The sequence below is a fragment of the Lissotriton helveticus genome, chromosome 7 (genome assembly GCF_964261635.1).
Source record: "Lissotriton helveticus chromosome 7, aLisHel1.1, whole genome shotgun sequence".
NCBI lineage: Eukaryota > Metazoa > Chordata > Amphibia > Caudata > Salamandridae > Lissotriton > Lissotriton helveticus.
This window is the reverse complement of record NC_136068.1, coordinates 1675326978-1675343525: the sequence shown is the minus strand read 5'-3', so window position 1 is coordinate 1675343525 and position 16548 is coordinate 1675326978. Positions and strand designations below refer to the sequence as shown.

At 46.3% G+C, this 16548-nt stretch overlaps 1 protein-coding gene across 1 annotated transcript in view; it reads left to right on the top strand.

The window, feature by feature from the left end:
* The window catches only part of LOC144767612 (putative methyltransferase DDB_G0268948), a 217774-nt gene that overhangs the window by 37036 nt on the left and 164190 nt on the right, over positions 1-16548 (top strand). Inside the window, exon 2 of the mRNA XM_078651015.1 lies at positions 10209-10366. Coding sequence (XP_078507141.1) covers positions 10209-10366 — 158 coding nt within the window. The remainder of the gene's footprint in view (positions 1-10208; positions 10367-16548) is intronic.

The window sequence follows — 16548 nt, the reverse complement described above, 5'->3', positions numbered from 1 at the left end:
TGCCACAATTTTTCCCTCAAAATATATACGGTTTATTTTGCCCAAGTTTAATCCTACCCCTTTGTTGAGATCAAATTGAATGCAACGGCCATCTCCTTTCTCTGCCATAATCAGGTAAATAGTTAGAGGATTATGATCACTGGCATTATTTGGTACTACCTCAAAGACGACAACAATTGGCAAGTACCTTCTTGATATAAACATAAAATCTATAAAAATCCCATTGCATCATCCAATATAAGTGGGGCACTGTGCTACAAGCCAGAGGCCAAGTCATTAATAAGGCCCAAATCATTGTCAATGATTATAGAATGTAGGGCCTCACCCTGTGGTGTGTGAATAAAATGTAACTGAGGCTGGTCCTCTAAGTCCAATATCCCACAAACATTTTTGGTACTGAGCGTGTCGGTAGTAATAAAAATACCCCACCCAAAGGATACATAGAGGCTGTCACTTCCCCGAAATAATGTTGATTTCTGACTGACGGGCTTCTATACCATAGCAACTATTACTGTAAAAAATGTTATAATGCCAGTTTACTAAAAATAGCTTTACCCGTTTCAAGTTAGAAATCAAGATTACGTGGTACAAGGGGGAGGAGTTACCTAAAGTAACTTGTATAGACCAATATTTATTGGAAATTAACAACACCAGCCCAACTTTAACCCTCCCTGACAGTGATGATGTTGCATGGACTGTAAAGGAGCGATAACCGTCCATCACAATGTCATCCTTTGGCAATGTTTCCTGGAGGCAGACAATATCAAAGCCCCTAATGTACTCAAGCCACTCCTCATTGCCAACTTATGCGAATACTTGCAATGTTTCAGGAAATAATTTTAAATGGGTGAGTAGTGTGTTCAAGGTCCACTGCACTCCGCAAAGTGGAATTAGTAGTGGGCATGGAAACAATAGCTGCCTGGTCAAACCCCTCACATCCACGGTTATCATCGGAAAAGGAAGAGAGAGACCAACAGCCCTTTCCAAATTGAGCTCTATGCGCAGTGGTGCTAATAAGGTTGGACGAGGTGGTGCCAGATGGCTCAACAGGTGGATTTCTACCAATATCAGCATCTTCTACGGCTGTCTCTAGACTGATGTGTTGTATCCTAGATCTTCTAGTTTCGGCTGTGCTGCCCTCGCACACGGTTGGAGTGAATAAATGACGTGGACTGGGGATATGTGCCGCAGTCTCTATATGGGTTGATGACCCCTGGTTGGGGGTGTAAAAGAAGCCGAGTGGACGTACCTTATTCATTTTATTAGATGAGTTTCTGAGATGTATTAGTGTGAAATGCACAAGCCCAGCTTTACTAAAGTTAAGCACAACACAATCCCCGTTCCCACGTTCAGCCGCATTGCTCAGCATATTCACCCTCCTTGCCATAATAATATGTTCAGGCCAGTTTCTTTGTGATAACATTTTTCCTTGAGAACCAATAAGCAGATTTATTGATTAAGCTCTGGCAAGCAACTCTCTCGATACCCCGGCAGGAGCTGGGTGACCCCTGTCAAAATCCATGTATATGGTGTACAATCTGGGGGGTAAATCTAAAATGTTGGTTGCATCCCGTCCCCCCTGAGTAACATGCAGTGGGCCATTTAGATCTGTGGAGCTTGGTGGGTATCTCCATCCACTCAGAGAGCCAGTGCTCTCTTGGTTAGTCACCAACGAAGGCCCTTTCCTGTCCCACAACCCCAGATAATAATGGCATTGAACGATTATTGACATTTGTGGGGACAAGCTCCTGTGAGGAATTTTAGTTGTTTATAATTAGTAAATCACTTATAGTGGCAGGCCCTCTCAGGTTGGCACTAACAGTAATATCATTAACATCTTTCAAACTTTTATTAGTGCAGCTTGGTCGCGTCAACATTTAATAATTTCTTCTTGTTATCGTCAGTTTCCCTGCACTGTTCAATAAATGGACAAGATGTTCTTCTATGCATAGAAGTTGTGCTAAGATGGGTTCCACGGCGGCCTGTACTACTGTGTTGAGCCTATCAATGAACATGTCCATTTCATCCTGTGTAGTATTTCTTCCTTCTCCAACACAAGATTTACCCGGGAGGGTTTGTTTAGATCTCGATACCATTAGTGAATGGCTCTTCAGTCTATGGTCAATCCCTGCGCCAGCACCTGCCAATTCAGTATGTTTCCTTTTTCCTCCTGACGCAGGCTGGGACCCAGACTCCACCACGGGTGGACAGGGATGGACTCAGCTCCATTTTGTATAGTACATGATTTTCTCTGGGCCAGAATTACAACGTTCGGTGTAAGTGGGACTTGTAACCTCTGACCGACACCAGCATCCTCCACCACTATATGTGAGTCAGAGGGGACTGAAGCCGGAAGATAGGGTGGCAGAACTTATGAAAGTCTGCATTCCACCAGTTCTATTTCTTTATTGATAGTCCCTACCGCCTTTTGGAGAAAGCCATCTAAAGTTGTATCAGTGTGTTTTACTGGTGGCGTAGGTTTCTTTTTTCCAATGCTGAAGATTGTCTTATAATTAAGAAAGCTTTTTTACCTTAACCCAGCTTCAGTCAGTTGTGCCCTGTAACTTTATCCCAGGATCCAGACAGGAAAACCAAGAGGGTATGCCTAGCACAGCCTCTTCCGGGCTTCATCCGGGCATGGCCCGGGCGCATCCACGCGAGCTGAGTAAGAGCGCCTCTGGGTGTGTCAAGATCACGTTGGTACCTCTTGGCCCATGAGGGTTGCTGGGGACTGAAGTCCTGAAGACACAGTGTGCATGTGTGATCCAGGAAGGGCTCCTGGGCTGCGGGAGCCACGAGTTGACTAAGGGCGGCTCCGTGCGCGGGAAGATCATTTTGGCACCTCCTAGCACTGGAGGGCTTCTGGGGACTGAAATCCCTAAAACAAGCACCTTTTATATTTGGCATTTTAAAGAAAAACGTAATTGCTATTTGGTTTGGTCAGCTACCAACAATGGCAAACCAACCCAGTTGGACACGCAATGGCACCACAACATGCAGACTCTGTGGTCATAAAAAAGAAGATTTTCATCATCCGATCTGAATTTTTCCATATGTATATCCTGCATGTGTCACTTTATTGATGTCTGATTTTAAATCAAGGCCTCCATTATACAGAGTCTCAACCTGTCAGACCCTCATGTGAACTGTAAGCTGTTATCATACAGCTCCACAAACTTGTCCTAAAAAAATACAGCCAAGAATGATTAGCTCTTCTCAGCATAATAAATATTTTACATGGAGTTCATGACTAAATTAAGTTTACAGAGAAAATAGAACATATGTGCTGTATTGAATTACAATTTTAATCACTTTAAATCTGAAGGTTAAAGATACTGTATAGTTGTATATTCTACTTGATATTATTTTGAAAATCTATATGTTATATATAGTTATGGCTTGAAATAACCAAACAATAAAGCTGACTTACTTCCTTACTTGGACAAGGTGCATACATCTGCGGACGAGAGACCCTATTTATGACAATCGCAAAGGCCAAAAAACTCAGCTTGACTCTGCAGAAAGGGAACATTTCTAATGCAGCAACCCCAGCCAAATCTTACGCGATAGAAGGGGACAATTTCCCTATTCTGCAGTGACCAGTTGTCAGTGACAATTGTCTTATTTAAGCCTGTTTTTACCTATCTGTACCCCTCTGACGCCATCTTCTGGGTTTACTATATTGGCTCATGTGGAATCCTCTTCTTCTGCGGAGTCCATCTGTGAGGCTCCTATTCTAAGCTTTCTTAAAGATGCACCCCAGCAAGCAGATAGTGCCACCAATGAGGTGCTGTGGTCAAGAGCCAGGCCTCTGGCCATCCTGAGTTTCTCATGACTCCTAGGCTTCTCAGAGTGTGGAGCTACACCAGCAGGTAATGGACAACCTCTCTCCAGTAACACTTCGCCATCTCAGCAGTTGTATGCTGAAACTGGCTTCTCAGCACAATGTCTCTGCTGAGTGCAGTCCTGTAGTCAGCAAAAATAAGGTTCAGCAAGAAGGCCCAAACATTTGTAGTGATCCGGCAGAAAAAGCACATTTTCCAAATAGATTGGATGGCATCAGAGGCAGGGGTGGAAAGCAGACCATATAGGGCAGGTGGGAGGAGTAGTGGCAGCAGAACAGACCATGTATGGAATGCAGCAGTGTTAACAGTAAATCATGGGGCAATGGTGGATAAGAGGCAGAGGGAAGGGTTAGGCGCAAAGGACCATGGAGGGCAGAAGGGAAGGTGTAGAAGCTAGACTCAGACAGAAACAGGCAGAGGAAGGGACCAGGAGCAGGGGAAGCAAACTGCCCATTCACGACAGGCAGTTGGGGCAGTAGCAGCACAAAGAAACATGCATCGAAAAGGAAGCATACATGACTATGAAGGGCAGGAGGGAGGGGACATAGCATTAAACTTGTACAATTTATGGCAGGGGGCAGGAGGTCAGAGATGGGGGCAGCTAGATGGTCAAGCTGTGCAGATGGAAGGGACAGTGGCAGCACAATAGACTGTGCAGAGCGGGGTTAATAGGAGGCGTGGTAGCTCAGTGAAACATGAAGGGGCAGCAGGGTGGGGACAAGGACTCAAGGTCTCATTTGCTGCCCTCAAAAAATAAGTTAAAGAACATGTAGGAGGTTAGGGTTACACAGCTTCCATAGTCCTATGGGAGGCCCCAAAGGGACTCCTTGGGATGAAATTTGTTTTCTCTGTACAATAAATCTGCGGAGCATCCATAGCGCTGAGAAGAAAAATGGCAGACTTCTCCCTTTTCAGATGTTTACACCACTGGATGGGCCAGGGCCTGGTGAGTTGGACCATCTGCTATTATGGGAGAGAAGCAGTGGTTCCCACATTCCCTGGGGCCAATTTATTGATTAGTAGGAAAGGGCCATCCTCCCTGAGCCTTACATAGGCCCAGGGGACCTCTTTTGAGGCTGATTTGTGGATCAAGGTGATAGGTTGAACCATTACCTAGGCTTGTGCACTCCATCAACCAGAGCCAATGTGGTGAATGAAGGGAGGGAAGCACATGGCTCCCCTCCCTGAGCTACCGTACGAATCCAGAGATCCCATCCCTTGAAAATGTAAGTTTGGCTCAGTGGGCAAGAGAAAACTTGTATTTTTCTTCCCTGTCTGTGCGCATGTGTAGGGACGAATATTTTCTTTCCCTCCTGGGGTAGAGTAAAAATCTACTTCTGCAGGGCAGATGCACTTTTCACTGGGTACTGCCAACATCACAATGGGGTAGCACCGTGAGCACTGGGACACGAACCAAAAATCAATGTGTTACAGAATTACACAAAATTTGGTAATTAGGTTGGAATGCTTGCTTTTCATTATTTGGCTTAAGTTGTTTAAACTGTTATTCATAAATCTGCATTTAAATTATATTTATATCTGGGCAGTTGGTCCTGCAGTACTGTGAACTGGGAGTAAAAAAAAATCAAAAGTTCTAATTGGTTGAGATGATTATTTTTCCAATTTGACGTTTCAGTCCCATGGGACCGGTACCGGTGCAGGATGTAGCCAAGCAATCTGATTGGCTGGCCATGACATGAAGAGAATGCTGTAGACGCCTTTAAATGACATGGGTAACAGGTGCTAAAGCTAAAACAAAAATAACACATAAATGGGCAGGATAGAGCTATCCTAATCCCCTAACACTTATGCGGTACCCAAAGGGGCCCCCTTGCTCAAAGAAAAAAAAATGAAATTGTGCTGCAGGCCTCCTGAGGACCCCGGCAAGAACCCCTGTGAAGTAGTGCAAGACTCCAATAAGAAATGTAGTTCCACAAGATCGCACAAGAATCAGTAAGTGAATCTTACATGTGGTTTAGGCTACCACTGTATTATGAAAAAGTAAAAGGAACCAAGAAAAATTGGTGCGGGACGGCAGGAGTATGGCTGCCTATGTTACAGCATACACACCTAACTATACCTTGAATACCCACCATGCACTGCTTATGACCTCACTCATTACATTACTATTGATATGTTGAATTACAACATTTATGACATTACTGATGGCAGCACAAATGACAGTGTCGATTACACCACTGATCACAATATAGATGACATTATCCAATGGATATGAACGTTTTTGATACTAGAAGGTATTCAGCGAGGTACATATTGACCCAATACTTGGAAGAGTGTAAAACCACTCTGCACATGTTCTTCATAGGAGCAGAATGGTGTGCAACATTTAAACAAGGCTTGCAATTATACTATGACATGTTTATATAGTTTTCTATAGCACTTCATGACAACACTTTAACGTCATCATGTACCCGGAAATCCACATGAAAATATGTATTGCAAGTAGAAGCTTGTGTTTTTTTTACTATATTTTTGGTAAGAGGCCTTTGAAGACATAATCTTTTGAAATGTACAATTAAGGGTGGGCGGAATTTGCATAGTCGCGCTACGGAAAGTTCCATGAAACGGCAAAAAAACTAATTGAGCACGCACAATTTTGCTGTTTGCAAAATTTCTTGTTCCGCCCATTACACTACAGCTGTAACTTAGTGGTCCTTTGAGTAAGCTGTGTCCATCAAATTCATAGTGGGTAAAGGGCGGAAAGACGTTGCACACTGCTAGTGTGTGTGGGGTAGGCCTTCTATGCGAGTTCACCACATTGTTAAAAGGTCAGAGACTGATCAGAGCAGCAGATGAGGTGAGAGAACCTCCTGGTCACAGGAACTACACGGGGATTGCGCTTCAGAAAGTCATGGATGCAAAGACCTCCATCAAGCATCACAGCTAATTTTTGATGTTAGATATGTGTGTGGGGCAGGGCTTCTATGTGAGTTCACCACAAGCCTCTTGTTAAAAGGTCAGAGACCGATCAGAGCAGCAGATGAGGTGAGAGAACCTCCTGGTCACTGGAACTACACGGGGATTGCGCTTCAGAAAGTCATGAATGCAAAGACCTCCATCAAGCATCACAGCTAATTTTTGATGTTAGATATGGGAAGAAAGCACACCTGCCCAGCCTCGACCGAGCACACGTTTATTTTTTGGCTGAATAATGCGTTACCGAATTTGAGCTGCAAATCTGACCAGAAGCATCGTGCCAGAATGAATACTCTCTACTGGCGCGGAACGCGGATTTTCTGAAATTTCACAAATTCCACGAGCTGAACCAAATTTACCACCCACCCCTAATATGTACATCTGCAACACACCCTAGTTGAACTCCGTATTTAACTATTTAACCCCTTCGACGCTCATGACGAGCTGGGCTCGTCATGAGGTAGCCTCCTCGCACGCTCATGACGAGCCCAGCTCGTCACGTAACATGCGAATCCGCAAAATCCAGCGTACGGGCGGAAATCATGCCGCACGCATGCGGTTAAAGAAGTACTGCTTGCTTTTAAATTTTGACTGGTGTCAGAAAGAGCCCTTTTTGTTATGGTCATTCCCACCTTCTGTGAATTATATTAATGTATTTCAACTGTTGTGCACTGGGTCACTGTTAACCTGGCCCCAGTGCCAGTCCACTTTCCCTAAAACAAGGTAAAATGTTATAAATGTTACCCAATTGCCACACACTTTGGCACCCCTGAAAGTACCAAATAAATGGTACATTTGGTACTTAGAGCATGGGTACCAAAGTGGGTCCCTAAGGCCTACAGCATTTATTATGTCTCGCTAAGAGACCCCCATACAGATTGCATGCAGCCTGCCATTGCATACTCTGTCATGGTGAAAACCCTGAGTGAAAACACAAAATGGCAATCTCACTGTGTGCCATGTCAAAGTCACTGCATGAAATATATGTAAACACCCCTATAGCAGGCCTTGTAGCCCTAAGGCAGGGTGCATTATATCGCATCTGAGGGCATAACTTGAGCAGATGTGCACCTGTGCTGTCTAGTTTAATTACCAGACAATACAAGTGAACAGCAAACCCATCTTAATTATATAGGCACTGGGCATTAGGAGTTGCCCAACTACAAGATGACTCTACTGAAAGCTATGGTGTTTGGTACCAAAAACCTTGTCTTAATAAATCTGTACAGTTGCCAGTACAAGATTTATTATGATATGCACCCATAGCCTCCCCCTGAAAAACCTACCACTATCTAGTGTACTGGCTGAATTGTATCATCCAGCCTGCCACCACACTCATGTTTCTGCAGATGAGAGCTCACATTCTCTGAGGTCAGAAACAGTGCCTGCTCTTTAGGAATGTGCTCACACCTCATCCAGCAGGAAGGCTAATAATTTAGTATTTCAGTACCAGGGGCTTCAAAGCCCCTGCTGCCTTTGATATGTGACCCTGAGTTGCCCCAGACCTGAGTGGTTCTACCCACTGTCCTGAAGCTCACGGCACTAAGACAAATGGGAAATTAGATCTGCAAGTAGGCGTGTTGCACCACCAGGCTAATCACACCTCTAAGATGGGCCGCCTGATGTGATCCATAAAAAAAGGAATCTACCCCCTTGTTTTTGGTGTAATTATCAACTCTGGGACAGGGATATGCCTGCTCCCCACAGGTTGTGGTCATATAGAGGGTGTAGTGGCTTTACTTCAATTACCACCCCCAAATTAAATATTTCAGGGGCCCCTTGACACCAAGGACTCAGATTGACCTGACTAAAGAAGAAGAAGGGCAAAGAAAAGCCAAAGAAAGCTAGAAATGGCTAGCTGTGGACCTGGCGCCAATCCCTGCCTGCCTGCTGTTGTCCCAAGAATTGCAATGACCTGGATGTCCTGCAGCTCTGCATCCTCCAAAAGCCTCAGAGGGCTGCCAGTACTTTCCAAACCAGCCAACATCTCCCTTGAAGTGCAGGAGCCACTTTCTTGCAGCCTGCAGGCACCAACTGAACCGATCTGATCCACTGTCCTACTGACTGCTGGGTCCATGGCAGCCATGCAGAAAGACATCACCATGCTCAGAAGGTCATAACTGTCTTTCAAACCAAGTGTGAAGATGTTAGGCCCCCCGGAAGCAACCCTGCACCAATACCTGGGGTACCGGAATGTTTGTTGGAGATAAGGCGTGTTTATTTTCCAGCCAAGACAAACCTACAAAAGTGGAACATCAGCATCTGCAAGGTCACCATCAAGAGTGGCCTTGTTGTAATGTTTTGTTCCTATTCCCTGGCACACCTAAACCGCGAGAGCCTCCAATGCAGGGACACACCAGATATAACAACTCTGCACTGGAGTGCCATAGCCAGAGTCCGAGCCTACTGATGGTGCATCCTAGCCCCAGAGGCCCTCAAGAATTGAATCTCCTGTGGGATCTGACAGACCTGTCCCCTAATCCAACTTTGCAGCCTTTTTCTGTTACAGGTTTTCTCTACAGAATTGAGCAGTAACGTTCAATGCTAATATTGGGACAGAACCCCCCCACCCTGACACACCAGGGCAGGTAAACCAAAACTGTTGGAGGTTCTAAGGTCCTCTGTCCCTATTTACCTAAAGTCCAAGAAAAAAAACTTGTAACACAATTACAAGGATCTATTTTTCCCATAGGAAAACATTACCACGTTGGAGGCTCATGAGTCTAATCTGACAGCTGTCATTCCTGACTCTCTGAAAATCACTAACTCAAAAATTACCTTCCTCATCTCATAGATCTTGGTGCATAAATGAATATAAAAAGCTATGGTATTTTTCTAACTTGGTGTCAAATTTCCTTGTGGAGTGTGTGTCTCATGTATTGACTGTCTTCAACAAATGCCTAATACTTCCCTCTTGTAAACCTAAGGCTGCTCTACCACACTACCACAAGTACTCACTTTAGGATTGTTGAAGAAATCCCCTGTATACTAGTAAGAGATACCTGGACTCTCTTTACAGAGCACCTCCTTTCAGCACACTATAGAAAGATCTATCTTCCTACAACTGGTAACTAAAGCTGTCAACATATAATGTTTACCATACTGAAAGAGACTAGTTTCCAATATTTCCAATGTTTGTATATGAGGAGCAGTAGCTAGGATGTTGTTCCAGCGATGTGGTCAGTGATGCCATCAATGATGTGATGTGACATTTTATCAGTGGAGTCACCAATAATGTCATTTAACATATTAGGTGTGATGTAATTTGGAGATCATATGCATAAGCAGTGCATGGTTGGGGCATATGTGATAATTAGGTAAGTAAACTATAACTGGTGAATTTCTGTGTCATTTTGATTTTTGAAAGGTATTTTTATCTAACATTTTCACCCGTAATAATCTTGCTAAAACCTTTCTTTCCAACAGAAGAATCACTATGAGCTGGCAGTCGATATTGGCTGTGGAACAGGGGAGAGCACTCGTTTCTTGGCTGCTCATTTTCAGAAGGTGGTTGGGATTGACATCAGCAAGGCTCAGATTGAAGAGGCCAAGAGTGTTGGCGCACCCTCCAATGTGTCCTACCTGTAAGTTTACCTCAACTTTTAACAGAGACTTAATATTAGGTTCAAGGTGGCCAGTGTCTTTCAGAGTCACGTAACTGTAACATTGCACAAGCAGTCACATCTGCAGAAGTGGTAGAGCCAGATAAATAAACTTCTGAGACAGTTTGAGAATTTTTGTAAAATATATTTTACCAACATGAGCATACATTTATTTAGTGTGTTCCAAGTCATTTATTAATGTTTGTGACACTCTGGACATCACATGTCTTTATGTCTGAATTTGTTCAAGAGGCGGTAAGCAGGGAGGCTCTTCAAGGTTTACCATGGGGAATGGTGGTTGGTGATCTATTAACTTTGCTTGGGTGGAGTTCATCGAGGTCTGCTACGTGAAACTCTATGAAGTGGCTAAAACACTCTGCAGAGTTCGGCAGGCAGTGGAGTTTGATGGGCACCAGTTTCCCATGTGCAACTTGGAGTACGTCTTTGCATTGCAAATCATGCACGAACACCACTATGCGGCTCTAATGTGCATCCTGATGTTAGGCATCAGATGTGAACTGCACTACAGGGTTCAGCATGACTGCATGATTTACATTCTGACCACGAACAACGTGATCGCTCAGCCGTATTGTAAACCGACTTAGTCAGTCATAAGGGTGCAGACACGGTCAAGGTGTTTCTGAGTGTCTGGAGGAAGCTTTCCGCCAAACATCATGATCAGCCCAAAAGTCTGGAGTGGACAAGCTTAGGTTAGGCATTTGTGGTTGCACAACACAAGGCCTGAATGATGACGCTGATGACTGATGTTTTTCATTCTATATCTAAAATATGGATCACTTTTAAGTGTGGTTGGGTAAACGGGGTGGTTGTGGGCTCTTACTTGCATCCTTCATTGAGCTGGTGTTGTTGTGAAGTTCCTAAAAATCTCAATAGGATCTGTGAATTTAGACAACATAAACTAAGGGTTTGGTGTCTAGACTGATTCCAGATAAACCTAAAGGATATGTTAGTTTGCTAGCCCTACTAGCTCACAGTGTGTCAGGATGTGTCAGCAGCGCCAAAACAAGTAAAGCCACTATACTTTAGTACCACCAGCAGGGATAACGGAGTGTAGAGAAGCCCCCCTAACACAAGCTGCAGATGAAAGAACATAGAGGGATATGAGAAATAACTCAGGGATTCATTCATACAAAACTCGTATAGTCAGATACTCACAATATAAAATGCAGCAGTACTCTTAGAGAAGGTTCTGAGACTATTCAATCCCAGAGAGACCATATACTGAGAGACATTGAACTGGAATGCCAGGGAGTTTCTGAGCTCACTGAACCCAAGGATGATTTCAATCAAAAAACAAAGTCACGGTAAATGGTGCCTTAAGAGGACTATGAATAGCACCATAAAAGAGCATAAGAACGCTGTTATTAGCACAGCATAGTAACGAAGGAATAAAGTTGTGCACGCAGTAGTCACAAGCTCAAGTTCAATATCACTGAGCAATTGCGCGCCCACCCGCTGTTTGCAAGCACAGTGTAGATTGTAGGCACAGGCTCCAAAAGAGAAGTCAAGAATGGAAATAATTGCAAAAATAAACTGGCTCCAAAAGCAGAAGGAGCACTCTAGCACTTCCTTTCCGAGTGAGGCTAAATACTTTGTGTTTCCAATGTAACAGAAACAGAAACAGAATCCTCTGACCTTTTATGCAACCCTTCAAACACTACGGAATGGGGGGGGTGTGGCTAGCAGCCGGCGATGGCGGCAGCAAACTAGAGAGGCTCCCGGAGTAAGGCGGCATCCCGCATCAATCCGCATGTTAATCCGCTTATCAATGTTCCCGAACGGGATAGCCCGGGTGCGGTGACCACACGGCCCCCAGCTGAGAAGTTTCGGAGCAGCGGCGAGCCCGGAATCGGCAGAAAACACGACTCCTGAAAGCGGCCTGGTGTCGCTCGGAAAGCAGCGGGCGCTGGTGGCAGTGGCATCCAGGCGGAAGTGAGACCCGAGCGGAGTGCGCCGACCGGAAGTGCTCGCACTACGGCGCGACTTGCGAGACGCTGTCGTTGAGCTACCCGACATTCACACAGTCCCTCCGGAGGTGAGATGCTCCGTCAGCTCCGACCTTAGTGCCATAGACATTGACCGAGCGGTCTCAAAACGGACCCTGAACTCGCTGCGTCACCGCCGCCATTTCTTGTATCCCACGCCACTTCGGACAAGAACTTCCCGCAAGTCTAACCAGGCCTACTCGCACAGTACCCGAAGGGGAGCTCATCACTCGTCCGACACCGTGACCCAGTCGCTCCCCACCTCACGGACCCTTATCGGAGGCGCACACAAACGACCACCCTCCTGGCACGCGATGGCGGGCAGGGGTCCCAAGCACAACTCCACCCAGGCCAAATTGGACAAATTTGCTTATGACAAACAATCTCTCCCTGCGTCGGAGCAACGGAAATCAATGACCAAAGGGACGGAGGGCGACGGAGTGAAGAAAGCCACGCTGGAAGACGTTCTCAATGCCCTGGCCCAGGTGCAAGCGACGGTGGGAGCGACGGCAACGGAGGTAACGCTCATTCGGGCTGACCTCCAGAAAATGAGCGAAAGGGTGAAGCAGGTGGAGGTAGTGGCCAAATCCCTGGTGGTGGACGTGTCCGATCTGCAGAGGGATGTAGAGAGACTGCAGGCGGACAACAAGGTACTTAAGGAGAATCTGGATGATCACGAAGGGCGCTCCAGGAGGAACAACGTTCGCATCCTGGGAGTTCCGGAGACTGAGACGAAAGGCGCCATGGATCTGTATGTGGAAGACCTGATCAAGAACCAGCTTAACCCCAAGGGCCTCTCGAACTTTTTTTCTGTGGAAAGGGCCCACAGGGTGCCAGGGGGCCAGCCGAAGACAGGGGCTGCGCCCAGACCGATTCTGGCGAGACTTTTCAACTTCCGGGACCGCGACGCCGTTTTGCAGGCCGCGAGGGTGGCCCCGGCCATCCAAATCCAGAACTCGAGAGTATCCTTCTTCCCGGATTACACGGCCGAGGTTTCGCGTCGGAGGAGGACATTTCTGGAAGTTAAAAAGACTTTGAGAGAGAAGGAGCTTCCATACTCCATGCTGTTCCCGGCTCGGCTTCGAGTGGTCCCGACAAAAAAGTATGGTTCTTTTACTCCCCGGAGGTGGCTAGAGACTGGCTTGACGGCTGGCGCACCGCGGGACCTCCGCGTAGGTCCAACAGAACAAACCACGGACATCGCGATGACAGCCGAGCTGGGTCGCCGTCGTCGGGCAGAGGGGAGCCCCACAGATCACCGTCCAGAGACCTGCCAGAAACTGAATGAGGGACTAGCTCGGACACTTACCTGCATAATGAACGCTGACTCCTTTGCTTAATTACCTTTACATGAGAGTCGTGATTGGACGCTGGCCGGGGTGACCCTGATGGGAGCAGGGATGCCGCTTGCAAAGGGAGACACTCTCCCCCAACGTGCAAGTATTCTAGTTCTGGGAAGGGTAAAGCGCTCTGCTCAGTTGGGGAGGCGGGCAGTTGAAGGTCCGTTAAGCAGGGAGGCAGGGAGGGGGATGGGAGGGGGGGTTGTTGGTTGTTTGTTTGGAATTCACAAAGATGGTCGAGAATTGGAATGTTCCGGATGTTTGCTTTGGTGGGCACGAAGGCCTTATGGGTTCAGGTCTTTAACCTGGATACACTTCACTGTACCCATAGATTGACCAATGGCAGCTGGCCCGATACGTAGCCCGGGTGAAGCCGGGCTGAACTCCTGCGGCTCCCCCCTGCGCTTGCTGACGTGGAATGTACGGGGATTGGGAGATAAAGTGAAGCGTGGCCTGGTATTGACAGCTTTAAAGAGGCAGAGGCCCAGCCTGGCACTGCTACAGGAGACACACTTAACTGGGGGGGCCACTAGGGCCTTAGATAGGAGAGGCTATAAAATGTTGGTTCACTCGGATTTCTCTTCGGGATCCCGGGGCACCGGCATGTGGAAAAGTAAATTTTGCCATGTTCTGTGTCCCTACGTGTTCCCCACCTTATGCTATATGTGCATGATTAATATGCATATGTATTCCCCATGATCGATTAAAGACGCAATTACAGTTGTGTCCAACTCTAGTATGCCAGTTTCCAGTCCTCGTGAAAGCTACGAGTATTAGGCCTATGTAAAGCTACATTGCCACGTTTCTCAGTGTGCACGTTATTTCATTGAAAGTCCCCGTTTCTAGGCCTCAAAAGGGCCCGGACTCAGATTCAGCTCCTGTCTCCTGAACCCTCTCCGAGGAGCGATACAGCCCCCACCTGTATCCCTGACCCTTCACTTACTTCCTGCCTCACAGTGCCCGGCTCGGCCTGGCTCTGCCTGCCAGTCTGCCAAGAGTATGTTATGATTCCAGTTATCAGTCCAGCTCTCCTTCTCTGCATTCCTAAGCTACTGAATCGCATCAATAGTTTCAGTCATCGTCTAGCCTTTACGTCTCCATGTAAGAGAAATACTGTATTAATGGTCATTTAATATTCCTCAACACGCACTACATGTAGAATAATGCATGCACCAGTCTTAGTGTCTGTTAGCCTTTGCCCTGATAACTTTTGGATTCTATCAACATGTTCTCTAAACATCAGATACTAGATAGTGTTTAGGTACATGTCGCTCTGACTCTCCAGACTTTCGTCTCTCCTTCTAGCTCAGAAGTCATAGCCCCCAGCTTCTCCCTAGTAACACGTCATTGCCAGCTTGCGCGCACCGCTAGGTTAGAGGTCCCGGCTCCTTCGGTAGCCCCCTCCATGTTTCCGCCCCATTTATGACATATTCCGTTACGTTTACATCACATGTCTATGTATACGCCCTGTTCACGCCTCTTGTTACACCTACTTTCTGCCTTATCTCTCGCGACTGCTATAGGCCCTGCCTACTGTTACGCCTATTGTATTGAACATCATGTATTTTGTTTAAGTATATATACTTGTGCACTGTTATTAAAAAGTCGCCATTCCTTTGTCCCTGCCCCGTGCAGCGCTGCCATCCTATTCCCGTGCAGGTTGTCCTGTTCCTGTCCTTTATGCTGTATTAAACCTGCCAACTCCTACTACCTCGAATCTTGACTCTTATTTATTGAGCTATCTGTTATTATATATCCAGTCAAAAATAGAGGTATTATTTATTTATTTACCACATAATGGCGCCCGAACAGGAACTTGCCCTTTCCCCACGCGCCGGTGAAGCCACGCAAGCCCCCTGATCCTCTGCAGCCGTGACGGAACCATACCGGCCACAAGCAGATATTTCTGCTTCAAGTATCCCTCAGGCCCACGGAGGAGACGGAGGTTGCGGTCCAGCGTCCAGACGAGGGGGTGGAGGAACGCAGCGAGTCCCGACCAGAGCCCAAGCCGAGAGTCCAAGGTCCGAGGTATCCGGAGGCCCACCTGTAACTGAAGTCCGAAGTTCGTCCGTCCGTCGTCGTAGCAGTCCAGTCCAGTCCGAGGCCTTCCGTTCTTGCTGCCCGGTGAGTACCGTTGCTGGGGTAGTATCTAGACAGGGTCAATTGCATTGTCTCTGGTCCGTGGGTTTGGGTACACAGATCCAACACGAAGTGTCCACTTAGGTGGATGCGGGTCCTGACGTGTCTCTTTATGAGACCGGTAAGTTTCGTACTGTTTTAGCAGTGCATCTCGTTTCTGTTCTAGTCCGTTCTGTTCTCGAGAAATTCATGTATTCTGTTTCCAGTATTCCAGGTAGTATTTTGTCCGAACTGTTATTTTAAATGTCATTCATGTATTTCAATGTCGTGGTATGAAAGTGGTGTACCTTCAGTAATTATCGTGTTCATTGTGTATTGTAATTGTGTCTAGACTCCAGCCCAGTCATGCCATTGTTTTCCAAATTGCGTCAGTTAAAAACTAGAAAAGGTCTGTTAGAAGAAGCAGTTCCTGTTCCGCCTAGGGACAGTCCAGGTCATTTTATGTATCAAAAGCATGGCATAAGTGCCATATTATACCTAGATTTGTGGGTGGAGTACACCAAACAGTTAGAAGAAAAGTATAGATGGCCCGTATCGGGTACATGGGATGCCGAGTGCATCATGCGAGTAGAAGAAGCATTATGGAAAAAGAAAGCCAGACAGTCACAGAAAGATGCCATCGAGTTATGGCGCAAAGAATCTCATAAAAGAAACGAAAAAGAAATCAGAAAGTCAGAAT